The 22,177-nt window shown below is 47.4% G+C and overlaps 1 protein-coding gene across 1 annotated transcript in view; it reads right to left on the reverse strand.

Moving 5' to 3' along the window:
* Positions 1–14,847, reverse strand: part of ABCG1 (ATP binding cassette subfamily G member 1) — an 83,793-nt gene extending 68,946 nt beyond the window's left edge. Inside the window, exon 1 of the mRNA XM_023739093.1 lies at positions 14,609–14,847. Coding sequence (XP_023594861.1) covers positions 14,609–14,828 — 220 coding nt within the window. The 5' untranslated portion in view covers positions 14,829–14,847. The remainder of the gene's footprint in view (positions 1–14,608) is intronic.
* Positions 14,848–22,177: the final 7,330 nt, after the last annotated feature.

Consider the following 22,177-nt stretch of genomic DNA (forward strand, 5'->3'; position numbering starts at 1 on the left):
AGAACTGACTGCCTTTGAATTATGGTGTTGGCGAAGAATACTGAATATACCATGGACTGCCAAAGGAACGAACAAATCTGTCTTAGAAGAAGTACAGCCAGAACGCTCCTTAGAAGCGAGAATGGCGAGACTTCATCTGACACATTTTGGACGTGTTATCAGGAGGGACCAGTCCCTGGAGAAGAATATCATGCTTGGTAAAGTAGAGGGTTAGTGATAAAGAGGAAGATCCTCAAAGAGATGGGTTGACACAGTGGCGGCAGCAATGGGCTCAAGCATAACAATGATCATGAGGATGACGCAGGACCGGGCAGTGTTTCATTCTGCTGTACACAGGGTTGCTATGAGTTTGAAGTGACTGGACAGCACCCAACAACAACAACAGAGCTGGTACCCTGATTTGGAACTTCTAGCCTCAGAAACTGTCAGAAAATAAAATTCTGTTGGTTAAAACCACCCACTTGTGGTATTTCTGTTACAGCAGCACTAAGAAACCAAGACAGAATTTCACTAAATCCCATGTGTAGTTCCATTCATCTTAACTCCTCCTTGTTACAGATTAATTTAGGATTACTGCAAAGGATGGAAAATGCATTTTCAACAAAACTACAGCATGAGTAGGTTTGCGAATCCAAGAGCAACATTCACACAGCAGCGATGTGGCTATGGCGTCTCCTCCAGCGGCTGATACCGGGGCTGACCACCTACAGGTGTGCTGCTGCTGTTCCCACCATGGACTTCCAGCTGGTGCAGTGGGTGCCACACCTTTAATTTTCAGTCATGAAAATCTAGCCACAAGACTAAAATACACAGGACCTGATAAAATCTCACATCCTTCTAAGATACCCTACATTAACCTCTTGCATGAACCAAAATTCTGACGTGTAACGTTGCTGCGAAGCTTTGTTTCAGTGGTGGAAATTTCCACTCAATCACTAACACACGTAGATGCTTAAATAGGTAATAGTCTCAAAGATGAAAAACTCATCATCCAGCGATCTCAAAGTTCTTTATGGCCTCCCAAAAATAATGAAACCTCCACCTATGTTGTACACGTAAGCGCGCAAGTCTTAAATCGTAGACACTTATGAATGCCTCTGCAATGTTAGGGGTTGAATTACTCCTAATATTAGCGATAAGCAAGAGTCTGGGGAAGGCTTATGGAAGGAACAGTATAAAAACAACTCCAGGAAACGTATAAACTGTATTACCTGGGGAGAGCTGGGGACTCAGGACATCAAGAAATCCCAGGCTATAGGGTCGCTATGAGTCATAATCGACTCGACAGCAATGGGAACGGGTTAGGTAAAAGGCAGGGTGAAATGCTGGCTCCACCTCTCCCTCTCTGTGCAGCCTGGGCAAGATATTTCACTGCTCCGAGCCACAGGATCCTCATCCTTCACGTGAGAAGAGTAAGAAAATCTTCCCACAGGGTCGTTGGGAAGACTGGCTAAGTTACAATTCATTAGCTAATAAATATCAAGTTGGTATTATCATTATCATTGTTATTATTATTATTGTTCATAAGTATGTTGTTGTTGGGTGCTGTTGAGTCGATTCTGACCCATAGTGACCCCATGTGACAGAGTAGAACTGCCCCATAGGGTTTTCTCGGCTGTAATCCTTGCAGAAGCAGATTGCCAGACCACTGGGTGGGTTCAAACAGCCAACCTTTCAGTTAGCAGCTGAGCACTTAACTGTTGTACCACCAGGGCTGACTTTTTTCCATAAGTATAATCTTTAATAAAGCCAACGACTCAATAACCAACCCTTTAGCAAAATCTGACCTACAACTGTGAAAAGTGCACCACGCACCACCGCCCAGCAGTCACTGTTCTCACTCTGACCCTCTGAAGTTGGTATTCTTTTCATCCCCATTCTACAGATACAAAAACTGAGGCCCAAGGTCATATGGTTAATAAGAAGCAGAGTCAGGGTTCAAGGGCAGGCTGGTGCCTGACCCAGAATCTAGGCTCACATCACCACCCAATATGGTGTCCACCCATCCATGATGGTGTAGATGAGGCCAGTGGTTGGAGATGACCCCAGGAAATGGCACCCAGGAGCCACCTCCCTGACAGTTAATCAGAGGTGGCTCATGGTTTTGACACAGGAGGGAAGATCAGGACCTTCCATCTCCTCAAGGCTCTTGTTTTTCTCCCTACTTTTCCTACGATCTCTTCTGGAGTAAAAGCATACGTTCTTCTACTGTGATTTGGGTTTCTCTTATTTCATTCATTCATTTGGCAAACACCTACTGAATGCCTGCTCTGAGCCAGGTACTGGGTTGGCAACAGGGGTACAGAGAGAACTGACCCAGTCCCTATTCCGCCAGGCAGGGGAGGAGAGGTGGGTTCTTTGCAGAAGGTATGGCCCAGGTAAAGAGAACACAATGCTTGAGTGAGCAGACCCCTTTCCAAGGAGGCAGCTCAGTGTGGCTAGCACATGGGAAGAGGCTGCAGGGAAGAGAGGAGGCTGAGAGACAAGCAGGGATGGGAACATGAAGAGCCCTTTTGTCCAGGCTAAGTAGTTTTAAACTTATGGGGATGTATCTGATTCAGAAACAGATGTATGGTTCTCCAAAAACCACAGAACGCTCCTAGGAAGAAAGTGACGAGATAATAATAGTCATCATCACCTCGAAGGCAGATAAAAATCGATAATGAGGAAAGTTGCATGGTTTGACCCAGGGTACATGGTGCATCTGTGACAACTTAGGGGGAGCAAGAGTATGTTTAAATGGTTCCCTGCTCACACCATTGAGGACGGAACAATTGTAAACAAACTGATACGCAGGTCTTTAGAAACAGGAAACCCACAAGCTTCCTTTCCAATTTTTAATGGAAACTGATAAAATATGAAACTGTCAGAACTCCCCATGTTTTAACCAGATTTTTGCATACGGTATGTTTTCACGTTAGCAATATGCATTGTTATTGACTTTAGTAATGTAACGTCAGAGTTACCTTAAATGTATACTTCTTTCTTTTTACAAAGGTTTTCACCTAACTCACCAGAAAAACGCCAGGACGACATAAAAGGAAATTGACTACCGAAAAGTTATCCACTATCATCTCTGGCTTCCTATATATTTACCTTCAGCTCAGTGAGTTTAGACTTGAGAACTCAAATATGTACAGAAAACCCAAAAAACCACACTGGCGAGTCAATTCCTTTAGGACAGAGTACAACTGCCCCATAGGGTTACCAAGGAGCAGCTGGTAGATTCGAACTGCCAACCTTTGGGTTAGCAGCCGAGCTCTTAACCACTGCGCCACCAGGGCTCCATGATCTGTGCACAGACTTACAAAGAAAATCACAATCACAAAACCAAGTAAGCAAGCAAACAACTGAAACGCAAGGCGATGAGAAAAATTAAGAGCCCTTTGGTCGGGAATTCTAAAGGTTGAGCCGAGCATTTGAATGACAGTGTTTATTTAACCTATGACAACACCCCTACATTAAGCTCCAAGGAATCAGTCAAGCTAGGTGTCCAGAGAAGGCCCTGGTCCCCAGGGAGGGAAAAGTATGGCACCTCCAGGTCCACCAAGGTGTTCCCACGCCTTTAAATCATTTGAAGGAAGTGCAATCGGTAGAAAGTGTGTTTATTATCACATTCGCCAGTTCCCAAAAACACGTGTAACAGAAGCTCCAGAAAAGCACACCTTACAGTTCAGGTATTACTTACCCTTACCTCATCGAACACACCCATGATGGAGGTGACTCAGCAGGCAGTCGGGGAAACTGTAACCTCACAGCATGATCCCTCTGAATTCCGGCTGGCTTACTACATCCACCACTGCGGATTCCAAAAGGAATCCCAGGGCTGCAAAAACACCCTGGCCATTTTTAAACGCTGACCATAGGGAAGTAACAGGTTACAATTCAGGTTCAGGAACACTCAGGGTACAGTTCTTCCATCAGGGCAGCCTCTTCCCAGCCGTCCTCGTGGGCACGCCTCTCCCTGGCCCTTAGCCTCTGCCCAAAGACACTCAGCTTTCTTTCTCCTTGGGCTGGGGAGCCCACCACGCTATCTACTGCTGCTGTTTCCTGCTGCCTCCCGTGTTACAACGCGCTGTCTCCTGCGTCCAGGAGCTTCTCAGCGCAGAGATCCTGGGTCCAGAGGACGTGCTCCGCTCCTGGCTGCTCTTCCTTGGTGGTGCTGGGGCCTTCTCTTTCCCGCCTCTGGGGTGGCTCATTTCAACTCCAGTAGGATGGAAAAACTGACTAATTCCCCCAAAGGTTTGGTTGCTTCCCCCAAAACCTGCCTGGCCCAACCCTCTCATCACTTCATCCTACAGTGTAAACTTAAAAAAGCGAAGAACATTTTATATGGAATCACAAATCAATTATCTCACAGGAAAACTGTGTGACCTGAGGTCACTTGAAACAGAAAACCAAAAAAAAACCTAACGAGTTGCTGTGGGGTTAGCTCCAACTCATGACAATCCCATGTGTGTCAGAGAACAACTGTGCTCCGCAGGATTTTCAACGGCTGATTTTTTCAGAAGTAGATTGCCAGGCCTTTATTTCCGAAGTGCCTCTGGGTGGACTCCAACTTCCAACCTTCGGTTACTAGTTGAGCACTTAACCATTGGCGCCACCCAGGGTCTCCTGCTTTAATCAGAAGTCTGGAAAATTCATGACCTTTCTCTACTGGGATAAAAGCTGCAAGGATACAGCTGCTATACAGAACATCAGCCATTTTCCTGAGGATGGTAATTCTAAATATTTGTGCGCTATTTCCATGTCAGTGAAGTCTGCCGATTAAATAGAAAGCAAACTGGGACATAAAAATAATAATAATCGAGTAATAAATGTCTTCAGCAGATCCATTTTAGTGAAGTCTTCCAGAGTGAAATTATGCTACTGGGAAGGTTCTCACCACTTCTAGCTCCTGGCTGTTCACTGGACCTAAGTTTGCTAACATGCTCACACCCGCGGAGCAGTGGGATTGGAACGCCCCTGTGATCCCTTGTGCACAGGGCGGTCCCTAACCGGCAGCCTGGACTAGGGGTCCTGCCACCGCCAGACAGAAGAGGCTGCCTCCCCGCAGCTCAGCATCCTCTCCTCTTCCTCTCAGCACCAGCGCCGGCGCGCGCAGCCAATCAGGCCTCTCCCCGCCGCCGCCGCCGCCGCCGCCGCCGCAGCGCAGCAGAGGTTACCAGCGAGCGTTGACCGGCAGTAACCTTGGCGAGGGCGTGCGGCGGCGGCCGACCGGCAGGCGGGCACTGCGCACGCGCCTCGCGCCACACCAGCCCCGCCCGCACCTGCCGGCAGGGGCGGACCAGCAGGGCTGGGTTTTCTTCCAGCTAATTCTACCATAGCCTTCAGAATTTAAAGTTCCAAGGAGTACAGAAATCCTCCAGGCAACCGCCACCAAGCCTACAGCCAGATCTTCAGCAGAGCAAAAGGAAACGAGGTCGAAGCAAGTGTGTCCCTTCGCCTGAGCCTGGCGGGGAATGGCGGAAACCTCGCCCTGGACCCGCGTCTGAGCCCCACAGAGCTCAAGGGAGCACCCGCACCAGCCGTCCAAAGGAGCCGTGGTTTACTCAGTATTTAAAGCTTAAAGAGCTACTTTTCAGCCGGCCAGAGCTCACCTTCTGGAGGGTGAGATGACAATTGGACAGAGTAAACTTGCTTCTTGGTGACAAAGCAGTGTATCGCCCTTGGAACTTCTGGGTGGAGGCCAATGGTCTAATGACCCCATCCGTGGAGAGCCAGGGCCGGCCCAGGTGCCCAGTGCAACTCCTAGCCAGGTGGGGGTAGTTTGGGGACACAGCCAAGGCCAAAACTGAAATCCCAGGAGGTGGTGAAGCATTTTATGGCCCCTCACTGTCCAGCCGTGGTAGTTGAGACCAGGCTGGGGGGTGGGGGGTGTTTATTTCCTGGGCAAAGACAACTTGTGTTGGAAGTAAATCAAACAGCTCTTTTTATGTGGGTCTGAGAAATACTCAACCGAGATGAATGCTCAGTGGAGCTTCTTGAGAGGCAGATAATTAAGAGCTGAGGTTGACATCTGGGTCATAGATCTGCCCCTTACCTGCAAGTGGTCCTGGGCAAGTCCCTCTTCCTCCAGGCCTCCTTCCCTCCCGTGTAAGGAGGCCATAATGATACGTGCCCCCACCACGGGGTTCCTGTGAGGACTTAATGAGACAATGTGCTAACACAGCATTTGTTCAGTAAACATCAGTTGTCTTTAATTTAAAAATAAACACTTCTCCAAAAAAGGCGGGGTAGGGTGGAGATACCAACTGAGAAATCCCATAAAACTCACGCAAGAAGGTTCACTTTCAAGATAGGTAGTTGAGGGGACTTTTGTGGTCTACGCGCATCAGCTTGCCATTTGACAGTAAAAGAAAACAGTGACTCATTCTGCTCTTCTGTGGGGCTCCACCCTTACAAGTTTACAGAGAGCAAGAATGTTCCAGCAGGGGCTCCTGCTGACTGCCCCGGCCCTCCCCATGGACGCCACTGGGATGCCCACCTTCCAAAGCAGGACTCTGGCCTCGCTTCCTCCAAGGGCCACAAGCTTGCATCGTATTTCTTCCTTTCCAGGTAGCCCTGGATTTTGACACATCTATTGTTTGGTACTTGGTTAGGTTCCCCATCCTCCCCATTGTGTGTGCTCATTTCAAGACAAAGATGATACTTGTTCTGCGGAGTTCCAGAAATCAGACCTTGTATCACCAAATGAACATTACTCAAATTTGGATTTCAGCTCCACATACAGTAGCATTTTCTAAGAATTAGAAGTTGCAAACATGGGCTGCCTGCCTGGAGGTGTCAGTTCCTGGCTGCTAGAAGTGCTCAGATGGAGACGGACTGCCCCTTGAGAGGGATAGGGCAAGAGGGACTCATCCCTGGGGTGGGAGGTCAGAAAAGAAGAGCCCCAAGTTCCCTTTAAGCTCCAACACTCAGACTCTAAATATAGGTCTCAGTTGGACGTAATCACAGTCTTGAAGTCACTCTGGCATGTCTTAATTTTGACACCACATGCCATTTACCCTACCGAGCACAAAGGTGACTAATAACACAGCTGATGAAGTGAGAAGAGAAACTAAGGCTCTGTGTCAGGCTGTAGCATGAAGCGGGGGTCAGCTAGCCTCCTGACCCCATAAAAACCTCGTGAGGACTTTTCTTGCAACATGGGCCAAAGCACTCAGATATATTCGATCAGAAGGTAACTTTTTCTGTACAGGTTTTGGAAGTTCATCAGCGTGGATTGGATGGAGATGTACCCCTATTACCAACTCCTACTTTGCAGTTAAGTCTTTCTAAATATATTTAATCTGACCCACATGGTTACCTTTGTTCCTTAAATAAACTAATCTGTTGATTCTAGAACTGAACTCGAAACGAGCAGGTATATGGTTACTCAACATTTTTTTCCTGTCCATTTATAAACAAAAGAAATGGCATCATGTTCAGCAAAATGTCACCTTCAGTTATTTCTTGGGCTTAGTGGATTAGGTTCTGGTGTAGAGGGAGGAGCTTTGTTCAAGAATGGGCAGTTTTCAAGAGACAAGGACATTTGCGGTGCTAAAGGAAGGCAGGAGGGCACCTACCAAGTGGGTGAAAATGAGTGTGGCAAGACTGACCTCAGAAGGTTAGTGATGCGAACCCCCCTGTCATGGATTGAATTGCGTCCCCCAAAAAATGTGTGTAGCACCTTGGCTAGGTCATGATTCCCAGTATTGTTTGATTGTGCTATCTGATGTGATTTCCTTATGTGTTGTAAACTCTACCACTATGATGAGATTATATGTGATCTTCTCATGTGTTGTCAATTCTATCACTGTGATGAGTTTATACTGATGAGGTTGACAAGATTAGTGTCTTAATGCAATCTCTTTTGAGATATAAAAGAGAGAAGCGAGCAGAGATACATGGGAACCTCATAACACCAAGAAAGCAGTGCTGGGAGCAGAGCGCGTCCTTTGGACCTGAGGTTCCTGCACAGAGAAGCTCCCAGACCAAAGGAAGACTGATGACATGACTTTCCTCCAGAACCAATGGAGAAAGCTTTCCCCTGGAGCTGATGCCCTGAATTTGGACTTGTAGCCTACTGGACTGTGAGAATAAATTTCTCTTTGTAAAGCCATCCACTTGTGGTATTTCTGTTGGAGCAGCACTAGATGACTACGACACCCCCACTGAGCAGAGCATCGTTCTGCAAAGTCGCATTCAAGAGGCCAGATGGTTCCAAGAACAGGAGGACTCCCCTGGAAAATGATAAAATAGTAGCATGGTCAATAAAGATCCTGCCAACCAGAGGAGGCAGAGTGGTCAGCCATGGAAACAAAGGAGAAAAGGAGACCCAAAGCCAGTGGCCAGGGAGAGGGTGAGCAGTTGGGCTCTTGAACCTGATGGTGCCACACTTTTGGATCGTGGAGCTCTGATGCAGTTCCAGATGATGAGGTTTTGGCTTCTGAAGCAGCATGCTCATGGAGAGAGGATGTGCTGGCTGCCCCCCTGGATGTTCATGTTCTCTGTGTACACTAGCACACCACCCTCTTGGTTTTGTACATCAGTCACAATGAGTTCATCTGAGTCTGCCCTGAGAATGGGTCTATTCACAACATTTTTGCAAGGCCTCTTTTTGAACCGATAAAGCAGAGAGTCAGAATCAGCTTGGAAGACCTACTCACCAAAAAAGTGTTGACCCTGGGTGCCCAAGTGGAGGACTCTGCCTGCCTGCCTGGCTGCCCTAGAGAACCACCAAGTACTGAGAACTTAAGAACTGACCCCTAGGGGGAAGACAGGAGCTCTCCAGCCCTCTGGATTCCACCAAGGCAACCTAGAGCCATTTGGCTCCCCTTTATCAATCCCCCAGCCCCAAGCCGTGAGTCTTTGTGAGCAGACTGGAGCCACCACACTGCACTAAAACATTAGCGACCCCTGAGATGAAGATGAAGGCAAAAGCATTAAAAGCAATTTCTTTTTGGACCCATGATAGCTCCCAAGGACAAAAGTAATTCATTCATTCTTAAAAATAAAAATAAAAAACCAGTAGCCATCGAGTCAATTCTGACTCATGGGGACACCATGTGTGTCAGAATAGAATTGTGCTTCACAGGGTTTTCAATGGCTGATTTTTTGGAAGTAGATCACCAGGCCTTTCTTTTAAGGTGTCTCTGGTGGACTCTAACCTCCAACCTTTATGTTAGCATCTGAGCGCATTAACCGTTTGCTTTACTCAAGGACTCATTCATTCTAGGGGACTATAAATCCCCTTTGAACCTGAGCAATCCACCTCTCTGAAAACCCATAGCTCTCTCAGGATCTCCACAGTCTTCCTATAACTGAATTTCCCTTCCTGTCTTTGTTCCAGAGAGTTGGATCAAGACACCCAGCACTTGGTTGGGATCCAGTCTTCCTTTAATGGAATTCCTGAAAGGGATTTATTAATAAAACGTTCCATTCATTTAGCCAACCTGTCATTACAGGCACCTGCCTTGTGAAATAGTTGTGCAAACTAAGAGAAAGCGAACCCTAATTTGAAAAGGGTGTTATACACATTTTTATAGCTTAGAAGCAAACCAATAAAGATAATCTGGCCTGAAGCTGCACAGAACGTTTAACTCCTTCCTAGGTTTTGGCAAGGATGAGGCTGGAATATTGGATTTCAAAGTACGAGATGATATTCCATTCCACCAGGGTGTTACCATTTTGAGACAAGGGCCTAACTGAAGAATAGCAAAGAAAAGTCTCTAAAGCCCCAGATATGATTACTTTTGTTCTCAACCTGAACTTCATCATAAGGTAATCTTGGGAGGTGTATTTAATTTCTAAGAACATGTCACTTGTTGGAGAGCAATCATGCCGTACACATCAGCCTTGCCTCACTGGTAAGGGAACAGGACAGCTAGCGTCTCTCCAAAGGAATATGAAATTCCTTTCCGCAGTCTTACAAATGACAAAAGGTAACGGCATCAAAGCAGCCCAACTGAACGAAAAATAAGTCAGAGTTAACATTCAAGGCAATCCCTAATCATTTTGTAAAACAGGATGAGGCACATCCATGGCCTGGGCAGTCTACCGGTGTACCCATATCTAGGCTAAACACCAGTTTCCTGGTAAACCCTGCTGGTGACTTATCTTGAACTGAGATCCTGCAGACTAGGTTTCAAGTCCCATCTTCTCTACCACTATGACCTCAGGCATGTCCCTGAACCTCATGTCACGGTGTCCCACTGGTAAAGTAGGCAGACCCCTACCCAAACGAACCCTGTGAGCCAGGTGGACCAAAGAACTGTTTTAGGTTTGGTCAACTATACACAGAAACTGCTCTGTTCTCTTTGGGGGCGGGGGAGGCAGTATACAGAGTACCCTCAAGTACTCCATTTGTTAACTAAGACTCATCACAGCCTAATAAAAATGAGACTCCTTGGTTAATGGGAGCTGAAAGTCAGAACACACTGTTTAAGCATAAGTCTCCTCCTCATCTCCATCATCTTCACCTAAGAAGTATTTCATTATGTGGATTCTCTTCTTTAGAAGTAATCCTAAGAGTCATCAACACAGTGTCTACCTTACAGGAAGCAAAGCTGCTTTCAGAAGAAAGCTGCATGGAGGGAGGAGGGAGAACAACTACACCACATTTTTCCAGTACGTCCCCTGACATAAGAGTTTGTTTTATGGCCGCACTGAAGTCACTACTGTTCCAAGTCATTTGTCCCATCAGCTTAGGCTACATGAGTGAATTCTTTGAGAGAAAGTAATTACTGTATCAGAAGCATGTGAAATTATCCTTGGGGTGTATTTCTCTCTCCTGAGAATAGTTCCTTTCAGAATTATGTTTTCTACTAGGAATCTATTATATGATCTAGTTTTTCCTCCAAAGACATCATTAATCATATGGCGAAAATGTAACTACAATTGAAAATACAAGATGTTTTGTTAAACACCATATTCGTCGCTTGGCAATCATCAAGCTCAAAGACTGATTTAGAGAATCTGTCTTTGGCATCTTCTGCTGACAACTACTGCTGTTATTCTCTCATCACCTTTCTTCTAAGGATTGTGAAGTTCTCGTTTCCTCATCTTGTCTTCCTTTTTTAAAATAATTACGTAGGAGTTTATAACGCTATTCTAGTCACGATGACAAACTTTGCTAGTATATTCCATGTTGAGTCTGTGTCATAACACCATGTTCTGAGTGAAAGAGTGTGAGAAAAAGGCTTTCCTGGAATTTATGGTGAGTGGTCCAATATCTTTATAGTGGAAAGAAATCTAGACTGGGAGTCGGAACCTCTGGGTCCCAACGTTGGCTTTGACGATGAGCAAATCACTTCTGTTTGCAGGCTCCTGTTTCCTTAACTACACAAAGAAGGGGTTGGATCAGGTGCTCTCAAAACTCCTTCAGTATTTTACTTGGAGATGCCTTGCCCCTGAGCAATGCCATGGTGTGGTCATCCTAATTAGCTCAACACACAAAGCTGAATTTAAAAAAAATGAAAAACAACCTGCTTTCCATACACAGCAAAACTAATAAGATGAAAGAAGCAAGAAGAGAAGCCACTTCTGTCCCAAAGGCTGCACCTGGAGTCACACAGTGATGATGACAAATATAACGTCCCCACAATGAGAAAAGGAAAATGCACACAGTGCCTGGAATTCAACCTCTCAGCTTGACCTAATCTTTGGTGAGGGCTGAGACAATCATCAACCATCAAAGGGACAAAAACGGGAAAGGGAAGCACCCATGTTGGGGCAAAGGAGACAGACTTCCAGAAACAGCTGGAGCAGAAGCACACAAAGAGACTGGTCATTCGTGTGGGAAAGGCATAAGTGGAATTTGTGTGTTGGACCGGGGCCATGGAGGAACTCCAACTGAGCCGCCCAACGCAGGGGTCCAGACCTAATGCATACTTTATTCTTCAGCCTAGGGCTGGCAATTAGTTGGGAAAATGCATTATCCAAGTTTGGAGTCAACTGGAACTAGCACCCAGAACATGCTGGTCATGAAAGAGTGGTGAGCCCTGAGAAGAGCTTCTGCAGCTAAGTCCCTCAGTGGGGAAAATTCTAGGTTTTCCTGGCTGCAACCTCCCACCTAATGTAGCCACAACAGCAGGACAGGGCCCTGTGAGCAAGCAAACCTTCAGAAAGAGCCCTGCTTCCCCAATGGCCATGTGAACTCAGGGACACTGGGACCCCTTAAGGCCCTGCCCAAGGCAAGGCAGGGTCGCCCTGTTGGGGTACATAGAGGTAGAAACCCCCGCTCTAGTCTCAGGCCTGCCTCTCACTAGGCCAGGGGCACGGGCGATCCCCTAAACCACTGGCCTCAGTTTCCTTTCTATCCCATGAGAAGGGGGACAAGTGTTTCCCACCCTAAATTCATGCTGGAGTGAGAAATCACCTCAATTCTCAAGTGCAGCTACCAGGAACAAGGGAACAAAGGGGATGTGGTGTAAAGGGGAGGGGGCAAAAGGTGAGAAGTCAGACTCAGCTGCTGTTGCTGCAGAGAATGAGAGCTGGGCAGGAAGCCGGGCACAAAACCATGCCTCACTGGTTGAGAAACCAGCAACTGGGACACACCAGACCGATCATGTCTGTCATCCTCTCTGGCTGTAACCATCTCTAACTCATGGGCAGGTCCCTCATGCCCATTTCCTACTCCTCCCCCTTCTGAGCCCACACAGGGTTACTGCAGGGCAAATGTTTATCTGGCGGCCACCTGGGCTGAGCTTCCCAGAGAATTACCTAGAACAAATGGTTATGGCCCCTCCCTCGCTGATTAAGAAACCATCACCCATTGGTTAGCTTCGGCCATCACTGTGACAGGTTTTAACACTTAGAGAACACAGGGTTTGCAAACCACAGATATGGCTGGGAATGAGTTTTCTCCCTCTGCAAACATTGACTGAGCACTTGCTGTATGCCAGGGCTTGTGTGTTGGATTTCAAATCAAGATTCTGCTAGTTGTCAAATGTTTGCATTCCTGCATTGCAAACCACCTTCCATTTACAGCATACCTCTCCAGGCATTTTCAACCATCACAACAATGTTTCCAAGGTCACACCTAACAGATAGGCAGAAATCACTCCATGTCAATCACAGGTTTGCCACACTGAATAGCTTTATAGGCATACATTGAGCCGAACAAAACATTGTCCTCCTGACTTATCAGTACATTTTTTCTGTGAAATCTTTCTTCAAGTTGAGAAGGAAAAGGCTGTCCGCTATGTTGAAATTTCAACAGGCTCAAACACATGGACACAGCCCTAAGCCAGCCACAGAATTTCTTTCTTAACAAAACAGGCTGGCATTCTCTGAAAGTGTATCAGATAACAATACCATACAATTGATCATTAAGAAGGTACAGGAGCTGTTCCTGGTTGTGTAAACATAGACATAAAATCATCCACAACCAACCCAGGCTGGCAGACCCCAGATACAAGTCCAACTGGATTCTAAATTAGAGGGCCTGCACCAATGGTCTCAAAGGCTTAGGCTTCAAGAGAGTAGGAAAACAAAACAAAGGTAACAGAAGAAAAAATAAAAATAAACAAAGCAAGTCTTGGTTGATCTTTCTTCTTCAAAAAGAAAGTAGGATTGAATCTAGATTTAAGTTGAGAGTCTTAAAACATTAACAATTTTCCAGTGATACCAGAGTCATTTTCATTGTTCAAAATTCCTCATAGATGTTCAAGTTGTTTTAAGTGATTTATTAGAAACTAGGGATTCTCATTTCTTGGTGATGGCTACCATGTCCTCTTGCAATCAGCTCCCCCTCCCACCTGAAAGACAGAGCACTTCCGGACAGATGATGGTCACATGGACCAGAGGGAGATGAGGAATAAATCCTACAGGAAGAACTAGGTCAGGCTGGAAGAAGAAGTATCAACATTAACTCTACACATTGTGAAAATATAGAGCTAAGAAAGGAAGCAACCACGTTGCTGAGAAAACTCAAAAATATAAGCCAGTTGTCAATTCCCATTACCATGCAACACGCCTGTGGCAAATTCCTGTACTGTGTGTTTTTTTCAGAGACCTCCTAAATTCCAGCCCTCTCTGTTTCTTCCATTTGTATCTATATGGCTCATTTTAATACAGTTTACTTATATTTATTGACTGCCAACACCAACCACTAAAGAGTCCTTACTAGATCTTAACACAAACAATTGGTTTCCAGGGACGTCACCCTAGGTCACAGGCTACTTTGGAACACTTCAAACTCAGGAGGTAGTGCCATTTTCCGTTTGCTCTGAAATGTTAAAGAATAGTTCCATCTTAAAAGACTAACATAAACAGCATTCACAAAAGATGACCCTTTGAGCATACGACGGAAACAAGCACATATTGACTATAGTCAACCTTGGTGACATTCTTTTTTTTTTCCCCCAACTACAGGTCATTTGTAATAACATTACAGAATTTTAGCATCACCATGAACCTTGAGATCATCTAATCCAACTTCTTCATTTTATAGCTGAGAAAAATGGAGCCTGAAGCAATTAAATCAGTTGCCTTAGCAGTAACAAAGTTGGGAACAGACTCTTGGCCTCCCAACTTCCAGACCCAAGATTTTTCCCAAAGAACCTGTTGCTTCCTTCACAGGACCCTCCCATCTCTTAATGAACAAAGTGGCCCCCCTCCTTACCTTTCTTCCTCCACCAGGGTCCTTCAGGAACAGAGTAGGAGAGGTCTTTAAATTCAATGTTCACAGCTGCCCTCCGAGGCAAGGAGGAGAAGCGCTGGGCCTCCATGAAGCTGTTGTCTACTTTTTTCAAGTGTCCATTCAGCAGGTCCTTCTCAGTAGCATCCATGCTGCTGGAGACCACCTCATCCACGGAGACGCACACCGATGTTGGCTCAGTCATCTCTGCAGAGTAACTGCTGGCATTCTAAAAAAACAGGGAGGAAGCAACAAGGTATGTTAGAAGCTACCTCCAGGGAAGGAGCATCAAGAGATTCGCCATCAGGCCCAGGGTCACTGATTATTAATTGTAACACTTCTGAAACTATGAGAGTGCGTTTGGCACAAGAAGAAAGGTGTTTACTTAAAGGAACTTGTCATCTCTGTCTGTCATTTTATCTTCCATTCAAACGATGCTTAAGGTAAAATGTTAAGCTGATCTACAAATCTTACTTGGGAATCATAAAATCTAATGACAAAACTGTAATAAAGAAATTATTTGCCTCAAAGAAGAAAACAAGGGTCACCATTAAAAAATGATCATTTGCAGTCCCTGGGCGGCTCAACTGGTTAAGCACGCAACTCTTGAAGCAGCCTCCTGGCTGGAGGTGTGAATCCACCCAGAGGCACTTCAGAAGAAAGGCTTGGTGACCTACTCCCAAAAAAAATAAGCCATTGGAAACCACTCCTTTGGAGCATAGTTCTACTCTGACACACACAATGTCTTATGAGTTGGAGTCAACTCAATGGCAGTTGGTGGTGGTAGTGGATTTCTAGCCCACTCATAAAATACTCAATATGGAGGCATGATACTAGCTCTGAAGAAATGTATAACTGAAAAAGTTTTACTTAAGACGAGCTATTTTAATGCTTTCCTCTATGATCTCATAAAAACTCTCAAGAGAAATAACACCATTGAGCTCCTGGGTTTTGTGGGGGTTGGTTTTTGCATTTTACTTTTAAATCTTCCAAATCACCTACAAGTCTACTCTCTCATTGTATCTTCATAATAGCACTGAAAAGTCAGAAATGTTGGTATTTTTGTCTCCATTATATGGACGAGGAAACTGGGGCACCGACAATGTAAGGAACCTGCTCCAAGCCCCACAATCAAGTCAGGGTCAGGGGTGGTTCCAAGGGCTTGAGTCATCTGAAAAAGTTAGGGGTTCTTTCTACTTCATCACAAGAGTACCTAATATTTTGTAGCTAGCATTGGCTTTTAACGTTTCCATTGGGAGTCAATTGAACTTAACAGATGTGCCAAGAACCAAAAGTCCTTATACAAGAAAGGAATATCTTCTTCTAATGGCTTGGCACACTGAGCCAATCAATATGCCCCAGGTACCTCCAAAACACGGAAGAACCCTGGAGTGGACAAATATTATGTTGTACTTTTTCTAGTTGCCTCTACAGTTCCATAGTTCCAAAAGCATGCGCCTTCAGCATCGCTCTGCCATACTGTTGAAGGCCTCAACAGAAGAGCCCATCGATAGCCATCTTGGATAGATCAGGCTATTCTGACTGCCCTGGGGACTGAAGAGACACTAACATGTCGTTGTTTGTCCTAAAGAGGAACCACAACTTACTGGATTTTTCCATCGCTTTGTTAACTATTTCTTTTAGAGTTGCTAGCTTTGGTCATTATTGTGTCTAATCAAAAAGCCAAAACAAAAACAAAGAACGAATCATCCAAGAGAAAACAAAAAAAACCCCACAAACCCCAGCAACTCAAGGGATCAAAAACAACCTCCCCCATTAGAATGTCTTCTTTAGGGCATATAACTATCACTGAAGAGCTGTCATGATCTCCCTCATGGTATTTAAGGGCTCAGAAATTCATCTCTAAGCCGGAAGTTTTCAAATATATAAAACACAAATTAGGAGCTGCGGAGAGGTGGGCACAGGTTCTTTTGATAGTTGAAAAGGTAGCTTTGCCATGTTAAGAAAAAGACACACAAACGCACATGTACACACATGCACATATATACAGACACACACACAGGCACACACGCACCTACATCCCTCACAGGCATCGCCTACTTTTGAACACCTGAACCAAACAAAAAACTAGCTCACGGACTGTAACATTCTGTGGATAAAAATAAAGGTGCAGAGTACAACTCTGACCAAATGAGCCTCAGCTGGCTACTGGCACTGAGAATGTGTTTTGCTTCAGATGCAAACATAAGTAGGCTCATAAATTCCCGCAAACATAAGTAGACTCATAAATTCCCGAAACAAAGTTAGGGAAGGTTTGTCTTTGTTTCACAACAGGACTCCGCATAGCCTTAGGGTGACCATGTGGCTCAGTGACCCCAGAGAGAGAGAGCTATGGCGCAGTCTCTGCCTCCTGTGTTGGGGCATCTTGGAGGACTAATAGACAATCTTGCTCTTATTCAGGCGTACCCTTGGCTTTGGCAACAGAGCGGGCCACCAAATGCCACCCCTTTGCCCATTCACCCTGTCTTTTGGGGACCACAGGCTGCTGTCACAGGCTTATAACCCACTTTGACGTCAAAGGAGCCCTGGGAAGCTCCCGGCTCTGGGGAGCAGGGGAGGGAGCAGTGGGACAAGACAATTAGCTCCTGGCCACACAAATGGAAAGGCAAAAAGTGCTGGTTCCAAACCCACATCTGCCAGTAGACTTGGGGCTCTAACTCTGGAGATCTCCAATGGCTGTGTGCTCAGTTGTGGAGGCAGGGGGCAGAGACAACCCAGCAAGATCCTCTCCAGAGTTCCAGCTGCCATGGACATCCATACCCTCCCCCTAGGCACCCACCTCGGGCATCTGCCCGGTCACTCCTTTCCTCATTGAAGAAACCCACAGTAATGCAGGGATGACAGCATTACTCCATCCATCTACCAACTGGCAGATATACCAGTCTGACCTATATTCTGATGAGGGTCTGACTTTCCCCACTAGACTCGAAGCCTCCCCTGTCTACTCACTCACTCACTCCCTCACGCACTCATCCACACAGTCAACAAATTCAGCACCAACTTAAACCCTGGGCGTCAGTGCTCAACCAGACAGACACAGCCTCTGACCTGAGCAAGTTTAAGGTCAAGATTGGGCCCCAGGCAAGAAAACGGGCAATTACAATATGGTGCCGAAATCGCTATGATAAGACTCTGCAGAGACCCAGAGGGACAGCCATGGCAGCACAGACCCTGGGGTGGGGGGTTCGGGACAAAGTTTTTCTGCAGAAATAAAATCTACTCTGAGATTAACAAGGTGAAATGGGCAGTGGTTCCCTCTATGTGGGGGAACAGCATGTGCAAAGACTCAGCAGCAAGAGAGGGGAACATTCCAGAATCTGAAAGAAATCCAGGAGCTGGAGCATGGATTTAGGGTAGTGGGGAAGGTAGGAGAGAAAGGGGCTTTGAGACTAGAGAGTCAAGCTGGGTCCAGACCACAAACGGCTGGGCAACCTTGTTAAGGGGTTTGGGCTTTATCTGGAGGTCTCCGGGCAGCCACGGCGGGGTCTAAAATCAGGGAGTAAAAGAACCAGATTTGCAGTTGAGGATGATGGCTCCTGCAATGGCATGGGGGGGCAGACAGGAGGCTGCTGCTTCGGTAGAGGGGTGATGGTGGCAGTAGAGATGGAGACAAGTGGGCAGGCAAGTAGGCCAAAGCTAGGTGACTAAATTGATTGAGGAGAGAGAGAGAGAGAAGCCAGAGCCGAGTACTTACTATCTAAAGTATTAAATAATACTGCCTCATGCACACGGGATAAATGATTATAAACAACATCTACCATTGATTCAGCAATTGCAATGTGCCCACGAAATTCCATAGTGTATAAATTAGACCTCTAATTCTCTCCCCAACTCTAGAAGGTGAGTATGACCATCTCCATTTCAGAGGAGGACTCAAAGGCAAAGAGAACTTGCTGGACTGGCCTAAGTTCCCCCAGGTGGTGAGTAGCCAGGCATCCAGCTTCTTGGGGTCCAGCTCTGTGGGGCTTCCAACACTATACCCCATCCCTCCACCCAGCCTCCCTAACAACAGAGGGTTTCTCAACTGCTGTCCAATGGTCTGAACATTGCTGAGCTTTCTATCGGCAAGTTGTAGGTGACCCTGGGTTAGCCCTTTATAAGGTGACCATTATAGGGAAAGTCACAAAAAACTTGGAAATCATATCCAGGATCAAGGTCTCTTTGTTTATAATTTGGATAGAATTTTTTTTTAATAAAAAAAAAGTACAAGGTTTTCAGGAAGGGAAAGGACTTTCAAACAAAAGATTGTTCCCTGAAATGAAAAGAACGAGCCCAGCCCAAAGTTGTCTCCAAGCAAGGACAAAACACTTGAGTTCCAGGGCTGTGGCAAAGCCGAACATTACTTGACCTACAAGAACAATCCACCTCTGAAAACATTTGGATTCCTTCTTTTTTTTCATGTGTACAAGCCTCCTTTGCATCCCTAAAAGGATTTCAATAGCCACTCAGCAGCTAAAAGATCTGAAACTTTCCTTACCTAAAACAAGCATCCATAATCTCCTTAATTTAGGATTTCCAAATAGATGAGCAAGTGTAAAAGGAAGACTTCCCAAGGGAATGTTACCCAAACATCCAAACAGATAAAAGCAAATGATATGAGCAGGAGACTAGCTTTTAAGTTTTTCATCCTCTCTTATACCTAAGCCAAGTAATAAAACTAGAGTACTCCCAGAGATGGGGACTGGCCGGCGAGTTCCCCCTTCCCCTCCTCTACCAACTGACTTAAGGTTTCCGGCGGCCCCATTCTATCGGTTTACACGAAATCATTATATAATGAGCTGGCGAGGCTCGGTATGTTCTACAGTAACCTGTTTGGAATCATAGGATGCAGTTGTCAGAACGGAGCATGCGCAGAAACCCGGCTACAGTATTTTTTTTTTTTTTCTTGAGCGCAAGGCAAGAGGTAACTGTCGGTCAAATCCTGCTGAGCCCAGCTGACTTCAAATACAGGATGCTAAAAATGAAATAAAGGGGGCGGGGGGCGAGGGAAACGATGAAAACCCGGTGCGTGCCATGCACTGTGGGCGCCCAGCCTATAGTCAAGGCAAAAAGAAAGATGGATGGATGGATAGCACAACACCAACAGAAATACCGAATACTTTCTGTGGGCACTTAAAAAAGAAACAACCCCGTCGCCGTAGAGTCCTTCCGACTCACAGTGACCCTGTAGGACAGAGTAGAGCTGCCCCATAGGGTTTCCAAGCTATAATCTTTGCGGAAATCTTCCTCCCTCGGAGAGGCTGCTGGGTTCCAACCGCCGAGCTCTCGGTTAGCAGCTGAGCGCTTTAACCACTGCGCCACGAGGGCTCCTGTGGGTACTTTAGATAACCTCAAATCTAGTCCATAAGTAATGAACTGCAACGTTGATGTGCTAGGCATAGAAATGAACGGCCCTAGGTGGGGTGGGGTGGGTGCGGGGTTGACAGTAAAGCAAGCGTGGTTAGTTTTATTCTGTTTTCCTAATGTGAGTTTACGGAGATGTTACAAACGCGCAAAGAGGCTTTTCTTCCCCATCGCTTGGAAAAGCGCTTGCTGTAATTGCGTCCAGCCACGAATTCGCCGGCACCCCGCAGTCCACTCCGGAGCTAGCACCCCTCAGGAGAAGTGAGGTGTGCGCGTCAGTTCCCACCCCATCTCTCTCCAGGGTGCAGAAAGGCGGCCGACAGGCATCCACCTCGCCCCTCGTCTGCCTCACCGGGAACTCCGCCACCCTGTCCCCCATTAGGTCTGGGAAAAGCTGTCTGTTCCCCCACCCGACCCCCACCAGAGCGCAGGGGGAGCGCAGGCTCCAGCTCTCAGGGAGCAGCTCCCTCTTTTTGTTCCCTTGACCGGCGCTCCGGAGGTGGCACGAGAAGTCTCTGGAGTCTGCTCCTGGAGCCCTGGCCGAGCCAGCCGGCAGAGGGATGGGACCTCCCTTCCCTCCGGCCCAGGCTGCGGCCACTCCCAGCGCGCTCAGCTCCCCCAGGTTGCACGCCCCTCTTCTGGACGCGGACGAGGTCAAGGCCATCTGTCCACTTGTGAGGCAGTCCGGCTGCCTCGCGCCCCTCCTGTCCCCAGCCGGTCTAGGAGCATCCTGAGATGCCAGGTGGCCAGGGCAAAGGCGATCGGAGCCGGGCCTCTCCGGGAGCGCCTAGGTCAGCGCCTGAGGACGCGCTCCCGGGAGCGGTGGAGGGATCGCGGAGTGGGTCACGGCGAGGCTCTTTGTACGTTTCTTGCTCTCCTGGACTAGAAAGCAAGCCCGCGGGTGAAGGATGCGCGCACTCACCATGGCGGTGCCGACCGAGAAAGCGGCCATCAGACAGGCCATGCCCCGGGGGCGGCGGCGGCTGCAGGGATGGCTGCGGGCGCCGGGGACGCGGCAGCGGGGACTGGCTGCGAGGACCAGGCTGCGCTAGCTCCTGGCTCGGCGCCTGCGCCCGCACCGCGGGGGCTCCGGCTCGGGCTCCAGCTCCGCCCCACACCCGCGATTGGCCGGCGCCGAGGGGGCGGGGCCGCGGGCAGGTGCGCGTGCTCCTGTTGTGTTCCTGGTGGGCGACCGGCTGGCTCCGGGAACCACGGTGGGGCTCAGCCACCTCTGGCGGCGGTTCTCCGGAATCCCTTCGCACCTACAGTTCGGACGAGCCCGCAGGGGGCCTGGACATATGCGGCGTTCCCAGGGCTCAGGACTACCATCTCCAAGTCCTCAGGGCTGTGTGGATGAAGCCAGAGGGGCGTCCTGGTGGGAATTCAGGAGGGACAGGGCTTTCTTTCCTTTTTTAGTTGCTAGGCACCTCCCTGACATGTAGCAGCTTGAGGCCTTACTGCTGCTAGGACTAAAGAAGAGGAGAGAAAAGAAAAAAAAAAAGCGTTGCTGTCTCGTCCATTCCAACTCATAGCGACCTTGTAGGACAGAGTAGAACTGCCCCCATAGGGTTTCCAAGGAGCGGCTGGTGGATTCGAACTGCCGAGCTTTCGGTCAGTGGCCAAACGTTTAACCACTGCGCCACCAGAGGAGCTGAGCAGTCCCATATATGGAGTCCCCACCCTCGTTGAGGCTATGCAGGCATTCACACGTGCAGCATTCTCTGCGTGCCAGAGTAATTAAGTGGTGGAGCAAGGGGCGCTAGGTAAAGATGGCCAAGCCTCTGCCCTCCACCCCACCGCCACCAAAGAAAAGGCTGATTTTTGCAGATCTCGGTGTTTCCAGTGCCTGCACCAGTACCTGGTCCAGGAGCCAGCCCATCCCCGTGTTTATTACACCTGCATAAGCAATGGACCTCAAGTACCCACTCTTGTCTCCCCAGATGGGAATGTCAGATGGCCTGGCATCTGCTAAAGCCCATATTATATATTCTTGTTGCTGTTGGGTGCCATGGAGTAGGTTCCAACTCATACGACCCCATGCACAACAGAACTGAAAACTGCCTGGTCCTGTGCCATCTTCACAATGTTGCTATGTTTGAGCCCATTGTTGCAGCCACTGTGTCAATCCATCTCGTGGAGGGTCTTCCTCTTTTTCACCGACCCTCTACTTTACCAAGGCATGATGTCCTT

This window comes from Trichechus manatus, unplaced genomic scaffold, assembly GCF_000243295.1.
Source record: "Trichechus manatus latirostris isolate Lorelei unplaced genomic scaffold, TriManLat1.0 scaffold00128, whole genome shotgun sequence".
Lineage (NCBI taxonomy): Eukaryota > Metazoa > Chordata > Mammalia > Sirenia > Trichechidae > Trichechus > Trichechus manatus.